We start from the raw sequence: 24,960 nt of genomic DNA, 5'->3' as shown, positions 1-24,960 counted from the left end.
GCCTCCTTGAGTCCGGTTACTCCAGCAGGACTTGCCGTCGGAGCAGAGGAGCTCAGGTGGTGCCGAGCCCTGGGATGGAGCCTGTGTGCCTGGCCAAATCTGGGCGAGCCCAAAAACTCAGGTGGTGTCCTGCTGCTGGGCACCAGGAGCTACGTGTTGGGAGTGGAGAGATGTGGAGGGGGGACACGTGAAAAGTGCTGCTTTCTTCTGCTCTCCTTAAAAAGTCAAATCCATTTGATCTCCAGAAGAAGTAACTAGTGCAGTAGTTGGTGTTGGCTGACACCACTCCGTCATCAAACAATCCCCTCGGCGTGGCTCAGCAGTGCTGGTGGAGCACCGGTGGAAGTTAATTTTACTGGTAATTCGGAGCCTGGCCTATTTCTCTTTGAAAAAGGCTTTTAAACATGAAATAAATGTTTATTGCTGATTCATTTCATAATCATCTGGTGTGGGTTCATGCTAAATAGTGCAGTCCACTCTAAACTTCTCTCCGTAGAGCAGGGAGGAGCTGTTCTCTTCTCCTGGATGCTCACAGCTCTAAGCAACCTGGGGCATCTGCTGCCTTGTGACTGTAGTCTGCAGGTCAGAGGTGACGTGCAGGGCAAAAGAAATGAAGGTTAGACCCATGAAAGGGATATTTGTTTTTAATCTTGCAGCCTTGCAACAAGCTGTGCTTCCTCTGATCAGGTATTTCATGACACCGGAGACCTGGTCATGACAAGGCACAGCAGGGAGCCGCTGGCAGCACAGCCCTCACGCTCCTGTTGGTTTCCTTCTGACTCACGGGAGCAGCCTAGCGTAGCACTAACCTTAATTCAGGGTACCCTAAAAACCATCCCTTTTGCTGCCTTCTACATGATGTGGCAGAGCAGTACTGGTCATATGCGGACATCTTATCTCCCCGTCTCAGACAATGTGGCCACATCTGGCGCAGCACAGCTGGCCTGTGGAAGCGGGGCTGGCGTCCTCAAGTATAATACAAAAAGGCCACAGGGTTTTACTCAAAGTCACTTCTGGTTGGAGTAATAGAGGAAACTGTATTCATACTGATACCCAGAGCAGCACATTGGGGTCTCTGGTTCTGAGGTGCCAGTGGCTGGAAGCTGCAGAGCTGTGTGTGGCTGAAGTGCTTCAGGTGCTTTGCTGCTGCCGTGGGTTGAGCGCTGAACCCCCTCACTGAGTTTGGACTCATTTGTGATGTGGAACGTGTTCCGCGGGGCCAGAGCATGTCTGATTAGTATAAATTCAATCTGGAACTTGGATCAACCTGATGTCTGATTTGAGACCAAACTGGAGGAGGAGGATGGGACACAACAAAGGCTATGGAGGCAGTCTGTAGCTTCCCATGGGAGGACCCCAGGAGTCTGCCTCTTGGGATACAGGGTGCTGAACCTTCTCAAGAACAAAGGCTTTCTCAAACTGTTTCCTGGGCTGGTATAATATGAATAGTAAAATTACAGGCTTGTCCTCGGGGGGAAAAAAAGCTCTTGTAGGCAGCTGAACCGTGTGGTTGGTGTAATGATATTCCACCTGGTCATGTCTCAGACCTTGTGTATTGGTAGGAGCAATATATACACTTCTTCAACTGATTTTTAAAATATAACTCCCCCACCCCAGTACAGGTTCAGCTTGCTAGGTACGGCATTAGAAGCATTCAGAGGTGCTTAAACTAGTTCCAAAGTGGCAAAGGCGTTGGGTCTGGGACACTTCTCACTCCTGATCGCACGGCACCTGGCCTCCTGGGCATCTGGTCCAAGCCTGAGGCTCCCGGGCATCGCCACGGCGCTGCTGCGAGACATTACGTGTCACCGGGTCTGCAGGAAATCTGAGCAGAGAACAAAGATGTGCTCTCCTTCTCCCTTCTTTTGATAACAACCTACACGTTCTTTAATATTTTAGCCTATATAATGTGGAGTGCCACCGTGCATTATCCTTCTTTCAAGTAACTTCATGTCATGTAATTTTAGAGCCAACTCTTTCTTCCATGGCTGGAAGGCTGCAGAGCAAAGGATGAATGCTGTAGTTTCTCACCCCTTAGGATAACTTGGTTCTTTGCCATTGGGGGAAAAAAAGTGTTCTGGAAGGTGGCAATATTACCTAGAAATATGTTTTCTAGCCACTGAGGGGTTCTCCCCTTCAGGCCTGCTTATTTGCTTGCTCGCTCATTTTGAAAAAATAATTATTAAACCTCTGGGATCCTGTATTGCTGAGGTATCTTTTCTTTAATGTAATACATTATGAAGTGCTGACATCGAGCCTCACCCTCGTGCATGCTCCTGGCAAAGACTTCTCTTTTGTGTGCATGGGGTCACATTGGTGCAAGCCCAGCTTGTCCCTTTCTGCTGTCCCAGGGCTGGAGCCTTGTCCTAAAGCTGTCCCTGTTCTGAGAGTCTTCAGGAAAGCTGGTTAATCCCAAAGGTGTAAAACCCAGCACACTTACAAAGGAGCTACACAAAGATGTAGGAGGATGTTATTCATTTTGGACTTCGGGGTATTTTGTCTTTTATTCCTCCCCCCTTTTCTTTCAGGCTCTGCGTAGCTACAAGCTCAAGTGCTGCACCCATCCTGTTGACCCCGTAAGCTCGGGCGCTCTTTTCTCTAGGTGTGACCATGCTGCTCAGTTGCTGGAGGAGGTCACGATAGCATTTGTTTCTTTAGCTGCTTCCAGAAGTGAAAAGCAAGTCCATTGTGTTACTGTTTGGGTGTTGACTGTTGCACCAGTGGGCCTGGGATATCTCTCCTTGCTGCATCTCCAGCGCAGTGTGATACTGGCTTCTTGCCCCCCTTCCTGGGTCTCCTCGTCCTGGGAATAGTGTGCACCTGCCACCTTGATGTCTAGTTCCCACTGACTTGGGCTGTGCTTCGAAATATTTTTGCTGAGGGTGATTTGAAGAAGGTCTGCTCGCTGAGCTCGTGCTGCAGTCTTTTTCGAGTGCTGCATTTGGCTCCTACCCCGGTGGCTGGAATCTGTGGGTGAAATCAGCTTGCAGCGATCTCGCTTTACTAGGATTTTTGTCACAATTGTTGTAATTAAACCTGATGCCGCAGATCCTTAGGGGATAAGCACGAGGTTAATGGCATATTTTCTTAAAGGTTTGGATGTTTTCCAAAGAACACGTTTTCCATGGAGTTGACATGTTCTCTTCGTACCCTTCATCAGAGTGGCTGATGGCCCAGTGCAGGCAAGTTAAGAATCATTCTGGATCTTCTTCACCTGATCCCGCAGTCAGCGAGCTGGAGCCTTGTGCCTTCGGAGCCTCTGAGAGGCTGCACACAGCTCCTGATAAAACAAGAGGAAAAAACTAGGGCGGGTAGGTTGCCATCTGCCCAGTCCTTCTTTCACATATTTAAGCTCTGACTTCATGCAGGACGAGTCCCATATTTTAGTGGTACGTTGGTCCCTTGCTTGGGACAGGGACAAGCGGTGATTACCTGCTGTCCATGCTGATATTGCCGTAATTTTAAATTATGATGCTTGGCGGTGAGGTGGGGAACAAAGTTCTGCTGCTTAGCAAACAGCTTGCAGTTAATTGAGTGATGGATTGAGGTCTGCTTTTAGACCTGTTGGGAAGGGGATTGATTGTGCTGTCCATAAGCTATGGTCCACAAGTAGGTGCATGAGGGCAGCAATCAGAAGGCCTGTTTTGTTTTCTTTTTTATTTTTCCCAGTTTTGCAGCGGATGGAGGAAGGGGGATAGTCTGTAACTCAGTGCAGGGCAGAAATACTGCCTTTATTACCTGCCTTGAGATGTTATGAAGAAATATGTTGTGGAAAGGTACAGATAGAGCGGTAATTTGAATAGTAAGTATAGAATTAATAGAATGCATGGGCCTGTAATAACACTTGGATTTAGAATGAATTGTACAGATGAAAATAGGAGTCCAGGAGCACATAGGATGCTGAATCACAGAGCTGATGATTTCTAAAATCAAACACTACAGTTAAAGCCCTACCCTGTCATTTTAAACAATTAGCAATGAGACAGGGATGGAAGGTACAAAGCAGGGGAACAGCAGAACTCCTCCAGGGCTTCTGTTCACTCTGTTTATACAGCACTCTGCCTCAAGAGCACCTCTGTCTGATTTGATATTACCACAGGCTACTGGGACGCAGGCATCTATCACGTCTTGGACTAGGAGCAAAGATTAAAAGCAAATCCTGAGCTGATCCAGGGTCAGAATAAATGCCTGTTTCCTTAGCCCCTTCCTCCAAATAAAAAGCAGTGACCAAAACAGGGCAAAACTCCAGCGTGGAGTTCAAGGTCTACGCTGCACCTTGCAAACGGTGCTAGGAAGGGCTTCATTCTCCGGCTCCACGCCTGCTGATGGGTCCCTGAGGATACGGCTGATCCCTCCAGGTCACACTGAGGCTCCTGCAAGCAGGCTCTTGAACTGTAAGAGGCAGAACAGCACTTGGGGCTAGAAAGCCTCAGCGGGAGGCTGCTGGCCCTTTGGACATGGGGTGCTGGGACAAGACGGACAGGGACAAGTGCCTTCAGAGGTGGCGTGTGTACCTTTCAGATGCTGCTTGTTGCTGCTGTCAATGTTACATGAACTAATGTGCCTTTGGAAGCGTTTCCTTCAAGCTATGAGCCGCTGTTGACAGGCAGCAGAAATGTTTAGTCCAGCTTGCCCTGGCCAGAGCGTCTCACGCTGCCGGGAGTGGGAGGCTTTCATGCTCCGACACGCTGATGAGATTTGACATTTTGGATAGGAGGGTGCAAGAAGGAGAAGTAGTTTGCTTGTACCAAGTGACAAGGGGATGTTACAGGCAAGGGAACATCATGTCACGAAGCAAAACGGCCACCTCTGCCTTCCCAAAAAAGCGACCCAAAACAAAACACCACCCCAAACCTGACAGTGGCAACAAAGGCCAAGTTTGCTGCCCAGTCTGCACAGATCCAGCAGCAGGGTGTGCCTACTGGGTGAGAAATTCTCATCCCATAGTAGGCTTTCTACATTTCAATGTTCGCCAGCTCTGGGTCTAAGCTAGCGTCGTGTGATTTTAAAGCATCTTGCAATTTGCTGTGGCATCTCAAAAGAAGCAATAGATGCTGTTGGAGCTGCTTGGGTTTTCTCTCTGCTGTCCCATTATGTAACCTGGGCTGGCTTCTGCCGTTTTGATCTCTGCTTTAAATTGTGTGTATTACACATCAGTTTAAAAAAAAAAAAAAAAGCCATGAATCTTAAGTAACATGCTTTGAAACTAGGTGCCTCTTGGGTTTGGCTAGAGCAACTTAATTCCCAGCTGAAGACCCTGCTGGCAGCCTTCTCACTGCTAACTTTCCTGTAGCTGTCGGCTCTCAGCATCCCCTGCTCATCCCAAAAAAATACTGGGAAAAAGAGGGAAGCTTGGGGTTTGAGGCAGGCAGATCTCTTCTGGGTTTCTGCCCCCGTACAAGGGCAGGCATCCTTCTGATGCTGTCAGTCACTCCGAAACCAGCGCTGTTTGTTTGGCGCAGAGTATCTGTAGCGATAGTGAGAATCTAGCCCGAAGTTGTTGACTTAAGTACATCAGAGTGCAGGCAGAGCTTGCTGCTAGCACCAAAAATGAGTTATTGTAGCTTTTGTGAAGAGGCATTCAGTGTCTAAGCCTTCTGGACACAAGGGCATATGATGGTGTAGCAAAACTCATCACCGGATAAATAAGGGCACAGTCCAGTCAATTGGAAAAATATTTTTTTGATCACGTCCACCAACCCTTCCTATTTCAAATCCTTCTTCAAGAATCATTTTCTTCTGTAAGAGAGAAACCACTTATGATTTCAGACAGCTGCAGAGAGATTAACAATATCTGTGGTTCATAGGTTTTAGAATGACCAAATGTGCTTTAGCTCATCTCAGATTTCACGGCACAGTTGCCTGATCTTCTTACCACCACCTTTATCTTCTGCTCTCTTTCCATCAAGTTGTCTTTTGTTTGACTACCTCATAAATATCTGCACAGGACTGAATTTCTGAAGGCCTTTATTTAGTTTCAAGCCCTCGTGTATAATAGTAAGTCGAGGAGCCATAGCATGGTACATGGTCTTGCAAGGGCAGGGCAGTCAGCTTTGAGACGTTTTGTGCCTCTGAATGCACGCTCCTTTACAAAGGACAGAGGAGCACTTGGCATGGGATTTGATGTCAACCCAGCAGCCAATGAATAATTTGTACAAGGGTAATCCAGGGAATGGCTTTGCAGAGAGAAAGCATGTTCAAACATCAAACTACTTCCAACCTTGAAGTCATTATACGTATTAACCTTATAATTTACTGGTCTATGCTTGCCAGTAGGCAGTGCCAGACTTTACTTCAAGGTAGTTGTAGTAGTGTGTGTCGGTCACTGTGAGTAGTTTGTGTTGGTCACTCTGTGTTTACTAAGTAGAGATTCAGTTTTTGAGTTTATGGGTCAAGAGACTTTGTGGACTTACGGGGGAAACTCTCCTCACTTGTTGAGGATGATGTGGTCTGTTAGCTTCACGCTGCACATGGATTTAATAACTGCACGGTAACTTCGGGAAGCGTTGTTATGTACTAAGTGGTGTCTTGAAAATATCTCTTCCAACCATGCTATAAGACTTCTTTACACTGACCCCATTCTGGTTGTTTTAAGAAGGCTAGCAAGTCTTAGAGAATGCAGAAGAAAGGATGTACTTATTAAGAAAGGACACTTTCAGCCGAAGAGGGGATATATTTAAGATGTGAACCTTACATAATTTTCAAGTCTCAGACTCCTTGGTGGACAGGGACAATCTGTCTCACCAGCAAAGGAGGCTACAGGCTCAGTGCACAGTAGGGTGAGAGAACATTTCATGGGCATGTCAGGGTGCACCCTTCCAGCTTTATCCACGCTGTAGTTTTCTCTGTGGCATGAATGAACGTGGGGGAAAAAGCAGCCTTGCTGGAAAGCTGATTCTGGATTCCTTCCTCACTTCTTTGATGTGCTTCTTTCCAGTTGGTGGCTGTTCTGGAACTGTTGTCCTCTCAGACCCTGTGGTTCCCCATAGGTACCTATTTTTTTCAAATGTGCAGAAGGGGATCTGTACTAATGGCATTGCACTTGCCAAATGTTCAGTGAAAAACACTTCAGCTCTTACATGTAACCACAGAATGAGTTAGGAAACCACATCTTGAGTTCAACATATAAGCAAAATGCTTTTTGACCTCGTGGCAATCCTTAACACAGGGGGGAAAAATCAAGGCATTCTTCCCAAAGTTTCCTTAGTTTGATTGCAGTGAATCCCTAATGCGCTAACCCCCTTCAGAACTTCATCCTACTGTGTCCCTTTTCCACACCACGCTTTATGCTCAAGTGGAAGTTGTGAAACTTCCCTCCAAAGCTCACACGAGGGACAAAATATACATGAAAATAGTATCATAGAGATACATTGCATGGACCGCATGGATTTTTTTTTCAGTTCAAAGATCTTAAGAGGCTGCAGTAGGTGCTGGATGAGGCTGCTCCTCTATGTGCGACCTTCTAGGAACTAAGCCAGGAGCTAATGCACACCGCAGTTACCCGATGTGGGATGCGGAGCACCTGAATGAGGCTCTGCCATGGTGTGATTGCTGCTGTTTGAACATGAGGCTGAAATGCTGCAAGAACTCGAACTGCTGCAAGGAAACTGAATGTTTCCTCCAGCTTGGCAATGTGTGGAGCTGGCTGTAAACCAATGGTATGGAGACCCAGAAGTGCTCTTCCACTTTTAGGAAGAAGAGCATACATGTATAGGAAGGCAACTTATGTTGTCGAGTGCCATATAAAATAGCTTTCCATGGCACGGAGGTGTGCAGTGAGGTCTAAGAGTGCCTGTGATTGCTGATCCTCAGTAGGCCCTGCTTCCCAAACATTTTATAGCTGGTTCAATGAATACCAACCTTCATAGGAGTATCTTACTACCACTCACTACCAGCATCAGCTGATGGGCATTCATAAGATCACCGTGAACACAGGGAGTATCAGCCCTGGGATGCTGAAGTGCAGGCAGTCTAAACGAAGAGAGCAGGTAAAGGGATCATGTAGAGGTGCGAGACGTGCAATCATCACTGCTGTTGAAGTTGATGGTAATTATTGCTGCGGATAAATGCACTTGTGGGGTGAGTTTCATAATCTAGTGATGGCTTTCCACTTGATTTTTCCAGAAGAAGCCTGTCGATGGCACAGTGCTTGCTGTGCTTGTTCTTTGGCTTGACAGCAGTGCTGAGATGATGCTTTATTCCGTGAGCTATTGGGTCATCAGTGAGTTTTTACTGGTAATTGCTGTCTCAGTGACTTTTTATTGATCATTTAATTTCTGCCTCCAAACAAGTAGGAGCAAATATTTTTCAGCCCTTTTAACCTCCTTAACTTCTCATTTGTGCTCTGCCTGCCTCTCCCCTGTGGCCAGCCCAATGCAAATAGGTGGACAAAAAGATTAATAGGAGGAAGGAGATGTCTTCTTCCTCTCAATTGCCCTGTGGCTTGGAGACTGTTATTAATAGCTGAAATAAAAATGTTTTGTAACCATCCTTTTGCTCCGGCTTCCTTGCCAGCCCCCTTTCCTCGGTCCCCGGAGAGAAAGTGTGAGCTCATCATTTTCCAATGCAAATTCAGCCTTTGGTCTCATACTTGGAGCCTTATCCTGGGTGGAATATTCATTTTCTGCCAGCTGGGCACTCTGAGCAAGCTGCCATTTGCCGGGATACCCATGGAGCGTGTGGGGAACAGGCCTGCAAGAAGCTGTTCAGGCACTTTCTTTTTTTTCTACTCTGAAAATCTTGCTGGCTGCTCAGTGCATGCATACACGTCTGCACCTCTGTCTGTACTCAGACTGGCTGAAAAGGAAATCCAGGTATTTACACGTAGAGACACAAGTTGAAAATCAATGCAGGCGTTGCGGTCTGAAATCTGTGGAAGTCCTTGTGTGGAGTGGGACTGCCATAAATAGCCCACAAGTGACAAAGCAATTGTATATCTCTGGAAATCCACAGGCTTCGTGCCTTGCCTTCATTCCACATGCACTCTGAATGTGATTGCTTTCTCCCTATCTGTGGAGATCTAATGGGTAACTGCTGCAAGCGAGCTGGCAGCTTTTTGTCCAAGATCATCTGAATAGAAATAGCATGCTGTCATTTGCCACCCTGTTTCTGTGTGGGTAGTGCATAATACAGAGCGTTGGACCCTTTCAACCACTCCCTGCTACATTTTCACTCTTTTTTTACAAGACAATTTTACCAGCAGAGCATTGTCTAACAAGGTTTATACTAAGCTCGAGGTTCTGAGATGACCTTTGCTTGGAAATCAAGTGAGATGAGCAGTAAAAGAAAAAAAAAAAAGGGGAGGAAAAAGAGCAGGAAGGTTCTGTTTGTCACTCTGAAGAAACCTTCGATCACCTTCCTAATGAAAATCTTTAAGCCACATTCTTGTAATGTATTTGCTGGGTATGTGCCATTTCAGGGACAGAATATTATTTATCTTATGAAATCTCACGCTTTCAAGTGGCTGACAACTTAGTGAATGCAAGCGAGCTTTCCTTTCAGGTGAAATGGAGGATGCTCTAAGCTTCTGAGTGTGTTTCACTGCAATTCTGTGTCTGTCGTGTTTTCAGGTGGTCAGTGAAGACATTTAGATGTAAAAGCAGATTTAATAACATCAAGATCTGACAATTGAAGAGTCCCTTTGCCAGTGGCAGCCTGGCGGGCTGTCTGCATTTCTTCCAACAAGGAAGATGCAAATTCCCAGTTTGCTTGTTAAGTGCATTTAGAGTAAGTGCAATTGGTGAATTTTCATGTTGAAAAATTAGATCCTAAGCGAAGAGTTTAGAAGGAAGCAGACCCACTTGTGAAGCAATCTAATATGGCAGATGGTTTCAGTTGGAAAAAAAATCAAAAAGAAATATGTCAATGTTTCAGAAATAAAAAAAAAAAATCTCCCCATACTTTCAACTGATAGAAGACTTCTGAATTCTTTGAAGATGTTGAAATAAGTTACAGGTGAGTTTAGCTTTATGGCTGGACAAAACGTTTTAGTTGATCTTACACTCCAGGTTGTTCACTCTTACCCTGGTTGTGCCAGTCTCACCCCCCTGGCACTGAATTCTCTTGCCTGCCAGTATTTGTAAGCACGGCTGGTGTGAGCACGTTGCTGATGACCACAGCACTTCTCCCCCTGCGTTAGGAGGGAGGGAGCTGCAGATCAGCCATCCAGGTAGGTGAGACATCCTTTTCTAGATGCTTTTCTAGAGCCGCGGTCACTTAGGGCTGCATTTCCTTTGGCAGTCCTTACCAGGAGGGTTCTGACTGTAGACACAGCGCAGGCTGTTGCTAAATTTGCAAACGTCTCTAAATTTGCAACTAGCATGGTACAATGGAGGTGGATTTGTAACTGAAACAGTTGGTGCTTATGATCTTGTGTATTTTTGGGGTGGGAAGGTTGTTACTTCAGACTGCCTCTGCTCTTCTCCCATTAGCTGAATTCCCGTTAGCTCATCTTCCAATTTAGCTGTGAGCCAATTGGCATGGCCTTACAGCACACTGTGCTACGAAGCAAAGCCTGGTGATTAGAGATGATCTAGGAAGTCATTTGCAAAAGCGTGCTCCTGATAAATGCCAAGTTTTGCTACAGAAACATTCATCTTCTCCCCCAAGATGTAACCCTTGGACATGTGAATTGGGAAGAGGGCTCTGTTGGATCATTCCCTTGACTCTTCCGTGAACCTGTAAATGGTGAGTGGAAGCTGCTAGGGGCCAGCCACTCAATCTTCAAAACCAACCAGATCTCAAACGAAGGGGAGCATCAGCCCCATGTCTTTGCAGCCCACAGCAAGCAACAGTCAGTACCAAAAGTACCCGAAGTTGTAAAAGTAGCAGCAAGTCCTGCTGGCAGAGCAAGCTGAGCTGAGGTTCAGGAGGTTCAGGGTAATGCCAGAGCCAGCCCGGAACAAACATGATCTCCTGTTCTCAAAATTTGGCCCATGCTGCAGCTGCAAATCTATCTTGAGCTCCATTAATTAGAACATTGCCTTCTATTTATGCATAGGAGTTAATGAATATTCATCAGCCATGTTGATTAAGGTGCTGTTATTTGCATATTCTGCCGACATTTTTAGAGTTGTACCCTTAGGTATTCTGGTATTCAAGATATTCATGTGGCACCAAGGGAAAGCTTGATTAGGTATTATGAGGGGAGAAAGCTCATAATGAAGCTGGTCAGTGGTTGGAGTGGCTTGCTCAACGAGGTTGTGCATCTCCATTCCTAGAGGTATTTAAAACCTGACTGGACGAGGCCTGGAGCAACCTGAGCTAGTCTGAATTGGATTTTGACTTGGAAATTGTTCCTTCTTTGAGCAGGCATTTGGGCCGGTTGACGTCTAGGGGACCCTTCCAACGTATGGAAATCTGTAATTCATGCAGATTAATGCCAAAAGTATGGAAACATTCACATTTATAGACGGGCAAAAAAAAAGTAACCGGTATTTTCAAGGGTAGCATTATTCCGGAGGTAATGAAATAATCCTGCTAAGTGTTGGAATACCTTCTAATGAAGTCTCTGCCTTCATTAAGGATGGAGTTACTCATCGTGAGTTCATTAACTAGTCAGCGTATCTGGCTGCAATTCTCTCAGAGCAGCTGGTCAAGGTAGAGCTTATTTCTCCTCCCACCTTCCTCCAGGCTTCGGTGTGACCAGTTAATGCATGCTGGAACTGCCACAACCGTGCCCACGCTGCCTGCAGGTGAGTGCTGGTGATTCATCCAGAATGATTTCAGAGTGCGAGGGCAGGACGTGCAGCTCAGGGCAAGCAGCTCTTAGACTGCACCAGCCCGAATAGCCAGAGCCCCTTTGAAGGTTTGATAAGCGGAATTTAAAAATGAAAATTTCTGACAGACAAGACTTGAGAGTGAGCCTTAACAGGTGTATGTGCCTCATGCCATTGCTTTGTGTAAGCTGGTCCCAGCTCTGTGCTTACAGCCCTGTCAAAACCATACTGGAACGTTAGGCTGAGAAACTGTGAACGTTTTCTGTTGAAGACCTACAGATTTTCTGACTACAATGGGAAACAATTTGGGGCTAAATGGCCAAACTGCAGCCTTCATTTGCTGGGTATAGTTATAGCCACTCCGTGAGGGAGCGGTAACCAAAACATGGGATTAAGGCAATTTCTCATACAGAAGGCAGTTTCTCATAATGAATAGCAAATATATGTAGTGAATGCAGCTTGCAAGCCAGAGGCTAAGATTCCTTTTACTAGGAAATGTTTGTGTAGTAATTCTCAAACAGATTTGTAAAAATTAGATCCAGCACAAAGGGCGAATTTTGTGGAATAAATTGCTTGCTACGAACAGTTTGTGCAGAGGTATCTACAAAACAGAAGGAGAAGCTGCCCGGAGGCAGCAAAGGCTCAGAACATCCACGTCAGTCTTTTCAGGGGAGCTCGTGATATCGAAAGCCTTGGCAGAAGCAGCCCAGCACTTCGTAGAAATCAACGTGAGTACTGCTGGAGAGGAACGGGCACCACCTGCAACAGGCAGAGACCTGAACGCAGAAGCCAAGGTGCTCACCGTGTCACTGCTGGCTTGTGATGGGGCTTGGCACGGCGCGCCAGGCGTGGCTCATCCAGGGGCAAGGAGCTGCTGGCTCCCTGTGGCTCCTGGCCGCTGTCACCCAACAGAAGCTGCAAGGAGAGAAATTGCAATGTGTAGCCCGAGGGTAACTCGGTGGTGGGCATCAGGCTGATCCGTACCTGAACCTGAAGGCTGCTTCCACAACCTGCAGCCCTGAAAGCTGGGGGAAATGTGGGAAATGTTGGAGTCCTGACTTGCAGGAGGAGAGCACAGTCAGATAACCCATGCACGTAACTTTGATGTGCCATCTCAGGCTGGATCTGAAGCAATGTTAATGACACTCCTACCTAACTGCTCCTGCAGATTAGGTGGCCTTGCATGGAAGTGGCAAAGGATGACTTTCTGTTGCCAGCTCCCAGGTGAGCCAGGCTGTATTATGCTCAACTATATGGTCGCAGCGATGTTATAAAATCCCGAAACTTGACAGCCATCTCTGCAAAAGTCAAGCTGACCTCACAGGGCAAATTCCTCCGGGCACTGCTGAGATAAAATTTGAGGGTTGATGTCGCCAATACCCTGGTGGCATTTTGATTTTGTTTCATCCCCATTAGTTTTTTGAAGAAGCCTGAAATATTCTTAAAGGAGGTGGCAGTCGTGATGAAAAATGTTCTGGAAGAAAACTTGCTTACCTACCAGCCAAATCAAGTATGGATACCAGCAATATAACCTCCCTTTTTGGTTGATCCCAACCCTGTTTTGCCCAGAGTGGGAGAACATTGCTGCCACCCTGCATTTCTGCTCAGTGTGGGGCCTGAGCAAGGGAAGCTCCAGCAGTGCAGGGGAGCAGAGCTTCGCCAGCAGCTGAGCTCACGTCAAAATATTAGGGTAGTTCTGAAACAGGCTAGAAAGGAACTGCACAATGTTTTCAGGTGATGCTGTCAGCCACAGTTCTTTAGGATTTCCAGCAAACATTTCCCTTTAATCAGAGCAAGCTGGAACATACATCAGTGGGGCAGCTTCTTGGTTGCTTCGTGTTTCTTGTGGCCAACCCTGACACTTGTTATCATTGCTGTGTGGGTGAAAACCCCACTCACTGGTTTGCTGTTCAAATTACTGGGAATAATATTTACATGCACAGCCCTGTTCAGTGTTTCCAAGATACATGCTGGTGCAGTTGCAGGGACTCAGCAGGGTGTGGGAGCAGGTGCAGACAACTGGTTCACATCTAAATGCTGGGCGGTCACTGCACTTCTGGAGTCTGAAGTAATCCAAGCTGGTAGAGGATAGCTCTGAAATAGCCCGGACTGTCTTCTCCTGAGTGTATTGAACTTGGTGTTCACAGGGAAGTTCATAGGCTAAAGCCCCAGAGGTCCATTACAGCGTGTGGGCTGGCCCCTGGTGTACCAAAGCCCGCTGTTTCACCCACTGATCCCCTCCTTGCACCTAAAAGCTTGGTTTAGACTGAAGTATTTTGAGCGTGGTAACAAAACTCATCAGGCTTACCTGTTCCAGCAGTGAAACCACGCTTAACGCTTTGGAGAAGGATGGAAATCCAGGGGCAGCACCCTTGAGGGTCTGACCTGAGGGTGGGTTTCCCCGTGTGAGACGAGCACAGGGAACAATTCCGTGCTCTGACAGCCCTGCTCAGTGCCCTCAGGGACCAGCCCTCACCTTTTGGAGGGAAGCTGGTGAGAGGCAGCCTGCTTTTCCCACCATATGCACTGAGTGCTTTCCCTCCTGGTCCTTGGGAGTCAAGATATTTATAGGATAATAGTCAAAATTTTATCTAGAGGTAGGAATTGTGTAGAAGTACGTGGTGTGGTTGGAAAGGACAGCACGGAATTTACCACGCACATTTGCCTGCGCTCCAGATATCATCAACCATTGCCACTGCAAGCACGCTCTCAGATCTAGATGGTCTTTAAATGTGTGCTTAGATCTCATTAACGCTATAGGGATGTAAGCAGAAGTCTAAAATCGTGTATATGGTCAGGTAATGACCTGAATTCGGGCCATAATCTTTTTGTGCTTTAGGCTTTGGTAATAAGCTAGTGATCAGTACTCTGCATTACTACTAAAAGTATTTGCAGTAAAAAATGGGAAGCTCGATGGACCTTGCTAGAAATTAGCCTCTTTGGTGTCAGAGGAGGTGTTTCTGCTGATTACTTTAGGAAATGATAGCAATTGGAATAGGATCTTGTCTTCCTTCCTTCTGTGTGCTTTTATTTTGAGCCTTGGCTCCGTGTTCCTGTCTATCTGCATAAATCTTTTCTCTGTGCAGTTATCAGATAAAGATTATTTTCTGACAAATAAGCATTTTTCCACTTTCTTGCCGATGCTTCTGATCCATGAAAGCAGCCGAACAAAAGGGAATAGGAAATCCCATATGAAGACATGGTTGTGTTTTGGGGCTTTTTTTTTTTTTTTTTAAAGCTCTTTCCACACTAGCTTTCTTTTTTCCCTAAATACTATTCTTGGTTTGAAACTTTAATTCTGGGCGTACATTTGGTGCCCAGATGGTGCAGACTCACACAGAAGCCCATCACGCTGTCAGGGCAGGCGGATACATATGTAAATATTTTGCCTTTTTCCCCTATAATATTTGCCTTTGTCTAATCTAATTGCTGTCAAAGGCAGAATGTGAAGAATGCTTCAGAGAAGCAAACAAAGAGGACCTCCAATGTTTGCGTTGCACTAACTCTGGAAGATGCTGGTTGACTCGATTGCAACTAATAATTTTGTTGCATGGGTTTTTACTCACGCCGTGTATGAGCCAAGCCTGTGCCAAGCAACGCCTTACAACCAGGAGTAGAAACTTGCCTTTTTAGGGGCACAAGAGCACATTTAACCCCTTGGAGCTGCAGGTGAGGCTAATGGCTCTGCCTTTTCAGTTCAGGCTGACAGCAAGTGCTCTCTACATGTCTCTTGGTATATCACTCTCTCATCCTTATTTATGTGGTTCATTGCTTCATTTAATTTGTTCTATTGAGTGCATGTCTTAATGTATTTTTAATACATAAAAGCATTTCCAGTGCAGTTGCTCCTCTGACCAGTGGCAGCTAATAGCAAACGGTGTGGCCAACCACATTAGGGATGCCTGTTTGGTTATTGGAGGCCTGATCCAAAATACCATAATACTCATGGAAAAAGGGCTTACATGAGCTCTGAACCTGACTGCTTGGTGAGAGGGTCTAACGGAGCCACCCTTCTGGCAAAAAGGATGTAGGAAACCTTGCTGTTTTTCACCGATGCAGGAAGGGTTGCACTGTCACAGATTTCTGATCAGATGTGAAATTTGGCTGGGCTATAATTCGCAGAAAGAATCGGGCTATGCCAGACCCATTCCTCTAAGGACACGGTGCAGAGAGATGCCAGGAGATGACAGCCTGGAGGTGTGATTATTGTAGAGGAAGGAAAGTGGCTATAAAAGGAAAATAGGAGTATGTGACCAGAAGACAAACAGAAGCAGCACATGGTGCTGTTTTCCATGGAACGTAGATGAAATCCTACAGGGGAAAAACCAACATTGCCTATTGCAGCCATTCATGTTGCCATTTGAAGCTTATTATCTCAGTGGTGCCAATAAATTCTGTTTGAGCCTGCTATGAAAGTGTCTGGGTGCCTTCAAGAGACGTGCCATAGCCTGTCGCATCTGCTTGGCTTGTTTTTTGGCTCTGGGCTGCAAGCGGTCAGAAAATGTGTTCTCTAAATCCATACTTCTTCCCGTGGTGGTTTTATTATTGACGGTAAGATTAAAGGTGCTTGCTTTGCATATCTCCTGGAGCATGGACACAGACACATATGGCAGGATAAGTGAAAATGGGAATCCCAGTTTCTCTGAGGTAAATGCCGGTATGCCTGATGTTAGCTCATGGTTCAGAGAAAGGAAATGAAAGAAGGGGTGACTTGCCACATTACGTCTGATGGTGAAAACAGATGCTGGCAGCTACTGTTGAGCCTTTGATGTATCATAAGTTTGCATGCGAGCTTCCCCTACAACTAGCTTGAGCCTGTCATGGGCCACAAGTAGCATTTACAGTCACAGTGGGTTGGTAGTAGGGATTGCTTTGCTATCAGCCTCTGCTTTTGCTTGTCAGTTCTGTCTGGTCTACAGCTGGGACGACATGTTGCATTCATTTAACAGCACTTTCTCTCTTATCCATTTTGCCTTTTCCAGGAGCAATTGAGCGGTGCACGTACATCAAGTACCACTACTCCTCAGCGACCATTCCCAAGAACCTCACCTACAACATCACCAAGACAATCCGCCAGGATGAGTGGCATGCCTTGCGTGAGTACTGCTGGCTTTCTCCTCCGTTTTCCTCATGTGCAGACTAAGGGAGGTACCCGCTAGTAAATGAGAAGAGCAGCTTTGACAGACAGCCCACTTAGAGCTCTGTTCTCACGTGCAGTTAGTCTTTGTAGCAGATGGATCGATTTGCTCTTAGGACCTACATCTCTTTTTGCTGCTGACTAGAAATTCTGCTGAGGCATGAAAATCTGGTGGTAGGGAAGAGGCATTCATGTGCAAAGATTAATATTTAGTTAAATAATAAAATGAATAACCAGATCAATGCTCTATTTTTTAATTTAGTGGAATTCTCTCTATGTAAGGGCATTCTCATGCAGTTCATGCTACTGCTGAGTTTCCTGCTTCCAGCAGAATTCATTGCTGGCTTTGTAGAATATGTCCTGCTGCCTGCAGCTCCTGAGCGAGCGTGGCATCGCTCTCCTTTGAAGATGTAAAAAGAGATGCTGCACCCTTTAAGGCACAGGGAAGGAGCATTTAGCCCTCAGTGATAACTGTAGCTGGTGGTCGCCAACTTGTAATATTTGCTGAAGCCAACAGTATCTGACAGGGATGGAAGGAACTGCCTCGAGATGTATGGCTGGCCTTAAAGCTTTTCTCCTCATACTGGAAATGGAAAAGGGCTTTCACTCACAAGATGAAAGAGGTAGGATTTCACGAGGAAGGATACCACTGCCACTTCCTCTTGCTATTACATAGTCATAGAGACTGATGAATGTTCAGGGTTCCTCCTCAGTCTAAGTAGTTAACAGCCCTTTGAAGATGACAGAAATGAAGGGATGCTGATTCTGCTGATTTGAAAGGTGGCAGTGAGCAGCTACTGTCTAAGCCATCAGCTTGAGAAATGTGTAAGACCTCTGGTATTTCCAGGGCTTTTGGTCCCTGTTTCGCTCCTGCCTTGTGTGGCTATTGCTCTGTTGGAAGCCTCTTATGCTCTGGGGAGGAGAAGCCACAATGATATACTTCACTTTCTGAATTGGTAAGGTCAGGCCTGGCTTTCACTAGTGCTTGTATGCTTACCTGGTAAAATCTGATAAACCATTAAGGAAGTTTTAGAAGATCTTGCTAAACTCTTCTATTTGTTATGAAATGTGTCTGTGTGGCTAAATACACATTATTTAATTTTGATATGAGTTTGGTATTCCTTTTACTTATCATGCTTCCGCTTCCCTCTCAGAAGGTAGGTAGTAAGAAGCCGATCTTGAAAAATGCTTTGCTGTGCTTGTTTGTCCCTGAAATCAGAAGATTGGGTAGTAGGAACCTTTCAGTTTCCTGCTACCACCTGTCTTCTCTGGTGTCAGTTTTAAGCTAAAACTTCTCTTCTTTGGGGAGGGAGGAGGACAAACAACCACCCCTCAGAGAGAGGTGGATGTCTCCTATTAGAGTTCAATAGGAGGAGGCTTCAGTTTATTATTTTGGCTGCATATCTGTGCTTTTGCCACTGCTGTTGAGTAATCATGACTCTTCTGCAACTCTTCTCTAGGAACTTCCCTTATTAATATAATAATTATTGCCTTAAAGAAGTCCATTTCAGCAATGGCTCAGGTACAGGGCTATCCTGAGGCTGTTAACCACTGATGTGCCTGGCCACGGTAGTCCCTCAGCGTGTGCATCCCGCGGTGGGATCAGCGAGTTCCTTAGCACGGTTGTCAGCAGCCTTCAGGAGCACGCTTGGCAGTCCCCGAAGTGGCAGTCTAGACACGGCACTCTCCCATTTGCATATCTGATCTGGTTCGAAGCACTTCCAGGGTGAGGCTGTTTGTTTCTTTCCCGAGGAGGGTACACCGAGTGCGTGGGGGTGTGCATATTGCTGACCCAGATTCTCTTGCTAGTTCATGAGTCAGATAAGTGTAGGCAGATGCAGGTAGCCAGATTCAGGCTTCAGTTCTACCTCTGTATAGACAGAGAAGGAAAAATACTTTGCCAAAGCTCTCTTCTCCAGAGCAGTTGGGTGCAATGATGAGTGTTTGATACATGGGGTACGCACAGGCCACTGCATTCAAGTTGCATATAGTGCTAAAGGTGCTTGCAACCTTGCTGTTTTTTCCACAACATTCCTTAAAAGACAAGGACAAGAGCAATCTTTTCAAATAGTGCTCAAGCTGAGGGGAATGTTCTCCCTTTAGGAAACATTTGTGATGGAGCAGCCACAAGCAGTATGACAAAGTACCTTCAGAAAGTCCCTGTAAGTGTTCCAGCCTCAGCATCTGGTGCTTTTCTGTACCTCTGGACTAGCTTCATCCAGGGCACAGCTACTTCTGCACACCACTGCTCATGCTGAGGCAGAATAACGCTTCCAAGTCAACATGAACTTTATTTTCCTCTGAACAACTTCCTATTCAGAACTTCCCTTCCCCTGAGTGTTGGGACAGGCAGCGGAGGAGCAGGCCTGTTGTTCCTCGTGGTCTTGACATGGGTAACTCCTCAGATCTGCACTATGAGATAGAAGAACAAACCCTATTTCCTGATGGAAAATGGGACAAAAATGGCATCTGGAGAATTTCAGCAGAACTGGAAAGGTGAAACTGGAGTGTCCAGGCCCCCTGCTAAAGAAAATATCACTTCCAGGTGGAAGCCACTGCTGTCCTTTGACATACCTGCATTTCAGTAGTGGTTATTTTCCTTTTTGGGTGCATGGGAAGCAAACCATGAGTTTGGGAAGGAAATTCATTGTTTTGCATGCGTACTGCTTTGGAGAGCAGAGAAAAGAGGGGTCGGCCATGCTCAACATGCTGCTTTCTTCAGGTTGGCAGGCAGGACTGGTGCTCCAGCAGTTTCTCTTGGATTGCAGGAGTGGGTGAGGGGAAACTTGAGGCTGAGGACCCCATGGCACCAGTTGGCACGGAAAGCAGAGATTCCTCAAGCTGTGCTGTCAGCTGTGCTAGAATAACCCAGGGGAGCAGCTGGACCTGGAGGGAAGGTTGGGGCTGACTTCATCATTTTTGATTTTTGTCTTTTTTCATTCTGTTTGACATTTTCAAGATGGAACCTCAGCTCCAAACTGATTGCCTGTGGCAGCATGAGCCAGGGAAATAAGACTTCACTTCCCTGCAATCACTTCCTCTCAGCTCTCTCTGGTTAAATAGGGAGGGAGGGAGGGAAGGGTGATTGTAGTATTGCCAGCTTTCTTCTGTCAGGGGACACTGTTCATCTAATTAGACAAAACTAGTGTCTGTACAAGCTGGGAGGGGAAGGGAGAAGGGAAAGAGTGCTGTGCCCAACAACTTGGAGCACAAGTAGCTGTCTCTTCTGGAAGATGCTGCTGTAATGCTATGATTGAGTCACTGTTACTCATCTACCCTGTCACACTTTGGCCCCAGCCTCATGCACAGAAATTTGGGCTGGAGTTCTGGCTTCTGAAAAACCCAGCAGCAGCACCGATCCTTTTAGAAATGGAGGTGTAGATTATTTGAATGAAAATCTAAACAGTTCTATATTTGTGGGCATCTTTTGTTCCATGTGTTTTGTGTTCCCAATAGGTTTCCTTTCGTTGTGCTATGGATTTGTGCTCCCAAAAACATGGGGAAAGTGGTTGTGACAGGGGCTTGAGCTGCTGAATATGGTACAGACATAAGGAGTGGTGCAAGGCATTTTCAGATCATGGAATAAGCATTTCAATGAGATGACTGTAAGAAATGACTGTAAGATGACTGTAAGAAAGCTGGCCATAAAAAAGGTTAGTGCTTCCACTCTAGCCTTCCTTACTGCAGTCTTGGCAAGTGAAGGAGAAAAGGGGCTTTTCTAGGGCTGTCTTCCCTACAAGACAGGCAAAGAACTCTACTATAAAACACGAGTTTTAAAGCATTGCAAACAAGCAACTTCCTGATGTGTGTTCTTGAAGAATGAGATTTTTATTTTTTCTTTTTCTGAGAACAAACCAAACTGTGCTTCTTCCTTTTCTCCTTCAGTGGTAGCTAAAACGGGACAAATGCTGTATGGTGCTCAGAGCCTTTGTATGGCACAGCTCCCTGTGGCTTGTGCTCTATTGCGTGAATGTCTCCAGATCAGGAGAGATGAAAAATTCTCCCAAAGCTGTTTATTTTGCTGACTCACAGAGCCTATCACGCGAGGCAGATAGCAGTGTTTCTCTGCCTGGTATTTTTTCCTTCCTCCCTACATGTCACAAGCCTGAATTTTTACTTTGGATTAAACCTGGCCACACAAGAGGGAACGTGTGTTTGTGTCTGTTCCTCTCCACCTTACCTTTGGCTCCTAGGCCTGTCCTCTGCAGTGCTGGGTCAGCAGCTGCCTTCTGTGCCCAGGAACACGGAGCGTGCTGCATCTGGGCAGAAAGGGGCTGGAATTGCTATGGAAACTGATCTCCTCCTGCACAGCTGAGGTAGAAATTGTCACCACGCTGCTTTGAGGAGAACCGGTTCACAAATAGGTAGCTGCTGCTTCCTGAGAAATGCTTGGAATTCTGTTTTTCTTCTTTTTTTTTTTTTTTTTTTTTTTTTTTTTTTTTTTTAACATGCCTTGTCTGGCACACTCTCTTAACTGTCTCCTACCCGCTGCTTCTGCTGTGCGGTCGGAAAATGTGGGCTCTGAGTTTAGGGTATTGAGATGGGGAGCTGCGTTGTCAGGAAAAGAGGAACCGTGAAGCTTTGTGTTAATTACAAGGACAACATTTGCCTTCTCTGTTGAAAATTGCAATAATCTTCTGTTTGTGGTGCTCTGAAAGCCATTTGCATAAAAAATGAGTTGTGAAGACAAAAGTAATAGCCTGACACATTGTGAGAGCAGCAAGCATTGGAGGAAATGAAGGATTTCTACAGGATGTGGAGAGTGGTAATATTTTAATTTGTATCGCATCTCTTATGCTGAGGTCTCGATGGATTTTATCAGCCTTAATGGTCCAAACTTTGCAAGCTCTCTAGGAGAATAAGGCACTCATTACCCCTAGGCTTCTTGATTTAGGCCTAGGAAGCACTCAGCTGCCTCCTTATTGCTGGGTGTGAGGGACTGGAAGAAGCTCCTTTTGTGGAGGTCACTTGTGGTGCTGATGGGAGAGGCAGCAATTAGCACTCTGGAGAAGACAGTCGTGTCTGCACTGCTGAATTTACAGGCTTCCCGAGCCCGGGGAACGAGCTGCTGAGATTTGTGCACAAGCTCAGATCATAGCTTGACAATGCATTAGTAACACCAGTAGGCTCATGGGCTTGACCCTGTCTGATGCTTTTATAAGCAACAATAAATATTTCATTCCTGTATCTGTATTAAGTGCTGACCCGAGAGAATTTTTACTTTTTTTTTTTTTGCTGGGTACTACTGAAAGCAGTGTTTGAAATAAATAGGCAGCATCCCACTTTCCTTGCTCCTTTCCTCCCCACTCTCGACCACATTCCCTTGGGTCTCTTCCCATTCCTATCTCCCCCTACAAGGAGATGCTGTTTCATTTTTAATTAGCCACCTTGACCCCCAGATGGAGGTACAGGCTGAGGAATGACACCGGCCATATGATGTAACTCCTGAATGCACGGGCTGTGAAGCAGACGGGACAGCCATCCCGCAGGTTAGTCATGCAGCAGGTGCTCACATGCTGGTATTGGATCCCCGTAATATTCATCGTTCCCAAAGCTATTGCCCAGGTGGTAGAGACAGCCCTTATTTCCACCGCTCTCTCTGTTGTAGGGTTTTCTTCACATCTTTCTATTTCAAGCTGAGATATAAAAGGGATCTTAGATTTTGATGCCCAAAAAAACCCACCCAACCTATTTTGAAACCTTTAAGGGATTTTATTGCCTTCTGCTGGGTTTCATCTTAGGCTCTGCTAATATGGCAGTGACCTTAATACCTGCAATAGCAAATAGCTTCTCCAACTGCATATGAGCTTTCTAGCTCAGAGGCAGAAGAGCAGGGGAGGAGTAAGGAGGATAGGCACGAGAACTCCCCATCCTGAGTTGTGACAGGGATGCCTGAGGAGGAAACGGACAGGGGTTGGGAAGGCAGAAAATGAGGACAAGGAAAGGGGTGAAACTTCATCTGCGCTGATGAGCATGGAGAGGTGGGACCAGGGATTAACTGGACACAGACTGGGGTACGGGCTGGGGCAGCGGGAGGGGAAGTACACAAACAGCCAAGCTTTATGGGGATGGGAAATGAGCAGGGAAGAAGACCCTCTGAAACCCTGTGTGAAGTGCATGAGTCAAGAGTCTTACTGTGTATCTACTGCCAGCACATCTGTGAAATGAAATGCCCTGTGGGAGTGGGGGTCTCATCCTGCTCCCCTGGCCAGCAGGGCTGCTCTATCTGTATGGTGGCATCCTGTTCCTGCCGCTGGGTCCTCCAGCAGCTGGCATAACCGCGGACTCTGGGTGGTGAGAAGAGTCTTATTCTGGTGTACCACCCACTGCTCTTCAGGATCTGTAAGAAACCCCTTGCTACAACTCCTGCTTTTGTCGTTTGTTTCCTTTGAATTTAGGAATGTATACGGGTGACAAAATCATGAGCCTTTTTAAGGCTGCAAGCACAAGCATGTCAAGTTAGGAGATGGCACAGTTCAGGCTGCATACTTGGCCTTAATTTATCCTCTCCAAGCACACTCATTATCAAGTCTTTAATTACTGTAACACCTGCTGTATTTTCTACAGGACCCCTGCCTTGTTCCACACATTTGGGATATTCAGTTCATATTCAATAAGCTCTTCAATGTCTGAATTTTCATTGCTTAGTGTGTTGCTGCTGGCCTTTTATCACAGAACACAACTCCTCATCCACAGAGAGAGTTTTAAACTATTTCACAAACTTTGTGGCACTTGTCATAATCGTACCAAAGTGTGGCACAGATACTAAGTTTGTACTTTACAATCTCATTTGAGGTGGGCTGTAGCTTCCATTCTGGGCTTGCAAATTGAAATTAACTGCTTTTTTGGAGATGATTAAGACTTGCTTTTTGCAGTATTTGGCAGCAATGCGTGCTCCACAGCCTGTAAATCAGACTCCAAATGGTCACCCAACTCAAGCTGTGGTCAGAGTAAATGAGGAAAACATGGTTAGGGGCTGCCTCTGAAGAGGTTTAAGCGAATTGGCCTATCACCACCGAGGACTTTCGGGGTAGGCATAGAGGAAAGTGCTGGTGTCAGAGGGAGGAGGATCAGCGGTATGTCAGCAGACTGATCTCAGCTCCTACTGCTCTTAGAGTGTTGCATGGGTTCCCAGCTTTCACACTGACCCTTTTGAAAGGGTCACAGTTTCTCTCTTCCTAGCTTTGGCATGCTTGATGCTGCACCTTCCAAAACGTTTTGATATTTTTGTTTGCTTTTGCTATTTGTACGTGCAGGCACCTAGATTCACCTCGACTTATGTGATGGTTTATGTTGCCTCCCATCGTGTCAGGAAAAAGAAAAACTTGTTTTACTTCTGTCATAGTAAAGGGTCTTAGAGTACTGCAGGAGCAGCTCTGAGTGCAGGGAACCTGAGAACAACCTCCCTCCAGCCTTACTTGTGACTTTTGCAAGAGAGCATTAGCGACGTTTTGCCAGTTGCAGCGTGGAGATGTTGACAGGTAAAACATACCATCACTAATCATTTCCAGTCATTCAGCCAGTCAAAATATAGCTTTATTAATATGCACACAGTGTGCTCTGTTTCCCTTCTTTCTCTCTTGAGAGAGACAGAGGGGGAGAGATGGGCGTTTTTCTATGTCTCCTGGCTAATCAAGAATGATGCCTTGTGCATTCTTAGGGTGAGAACACAGGAAAGAACAAACAGGATGATCTAATGGGTCTTTTTCATCTCTGACTTCTATAATTTTTGATTTATATACCGATTTAATGCCTGGTTTATGATGATTTATATCGTGGTTTATTTATACCCCAGCCTGATGCCCCGCCCCATACTGGTACCAAGATGAAAGTCAGCCAGTTAAATATTTCAAGGTGATTACATGCCACATGCCACATACAGGGCTAGTAATGAGGAGTAAGTGCTTCCTTGCATCAGTGCAAGAAAGACTTAAGTGGAACGCTTTGGAAATGAGATTATTGTGATTTGTTCACAAAGCCATGCGCCATCCACAAGGGAACATCGCAGCAGCCAGCGTGAGATAGATGCCAGTGAACTTGGAGTCAAACAACCTGGCTTTGACCCTGACAGAAGCTTTAGGCTGAAACATGTAGGTGATTTTTACA

The 24,960-nt window shown here is 46.0% G+C and overlaps 1 protein-coding gene across 1 annotated transcript in view; it reads left to right on the top strand.

The window, feature by feature from the left end:
- TMEM178B (transmembrane protein 178B) overlaps nt 1-24,960 on the top strand; it is a gene marked incomplete at both ends in the record, with an annotated part of 193,513 nt that overhangs the window by 39,506 nt on the left and 129,047 nt on the right. The window contains one exon of the mRNA XM_084297288.1: nt 16,700-16,813. Coding sequence (XP_084153414.1) covers nt 16,700-16,813 — 114 coding nt within the window. The remainder of the gene's footprint in view (nt 1-16,699; nt 16,814-24,960) is intronic.

Source organism: Netta rufina (genome assembly GCF_964035555.1).
Source record: "Netta rufina genome assembly, chromosome: 1".
Taxonomy (NCBI): Eukaryota; Metazoa; Chordata; class Aves; order Anseriformes; family Anatidae; genus Netta; species Netta rufina.
Note: the sequence above shows the minus strand (reverse complement) of the source record. Positions and strands in the feature narration are given on the sequence as shown.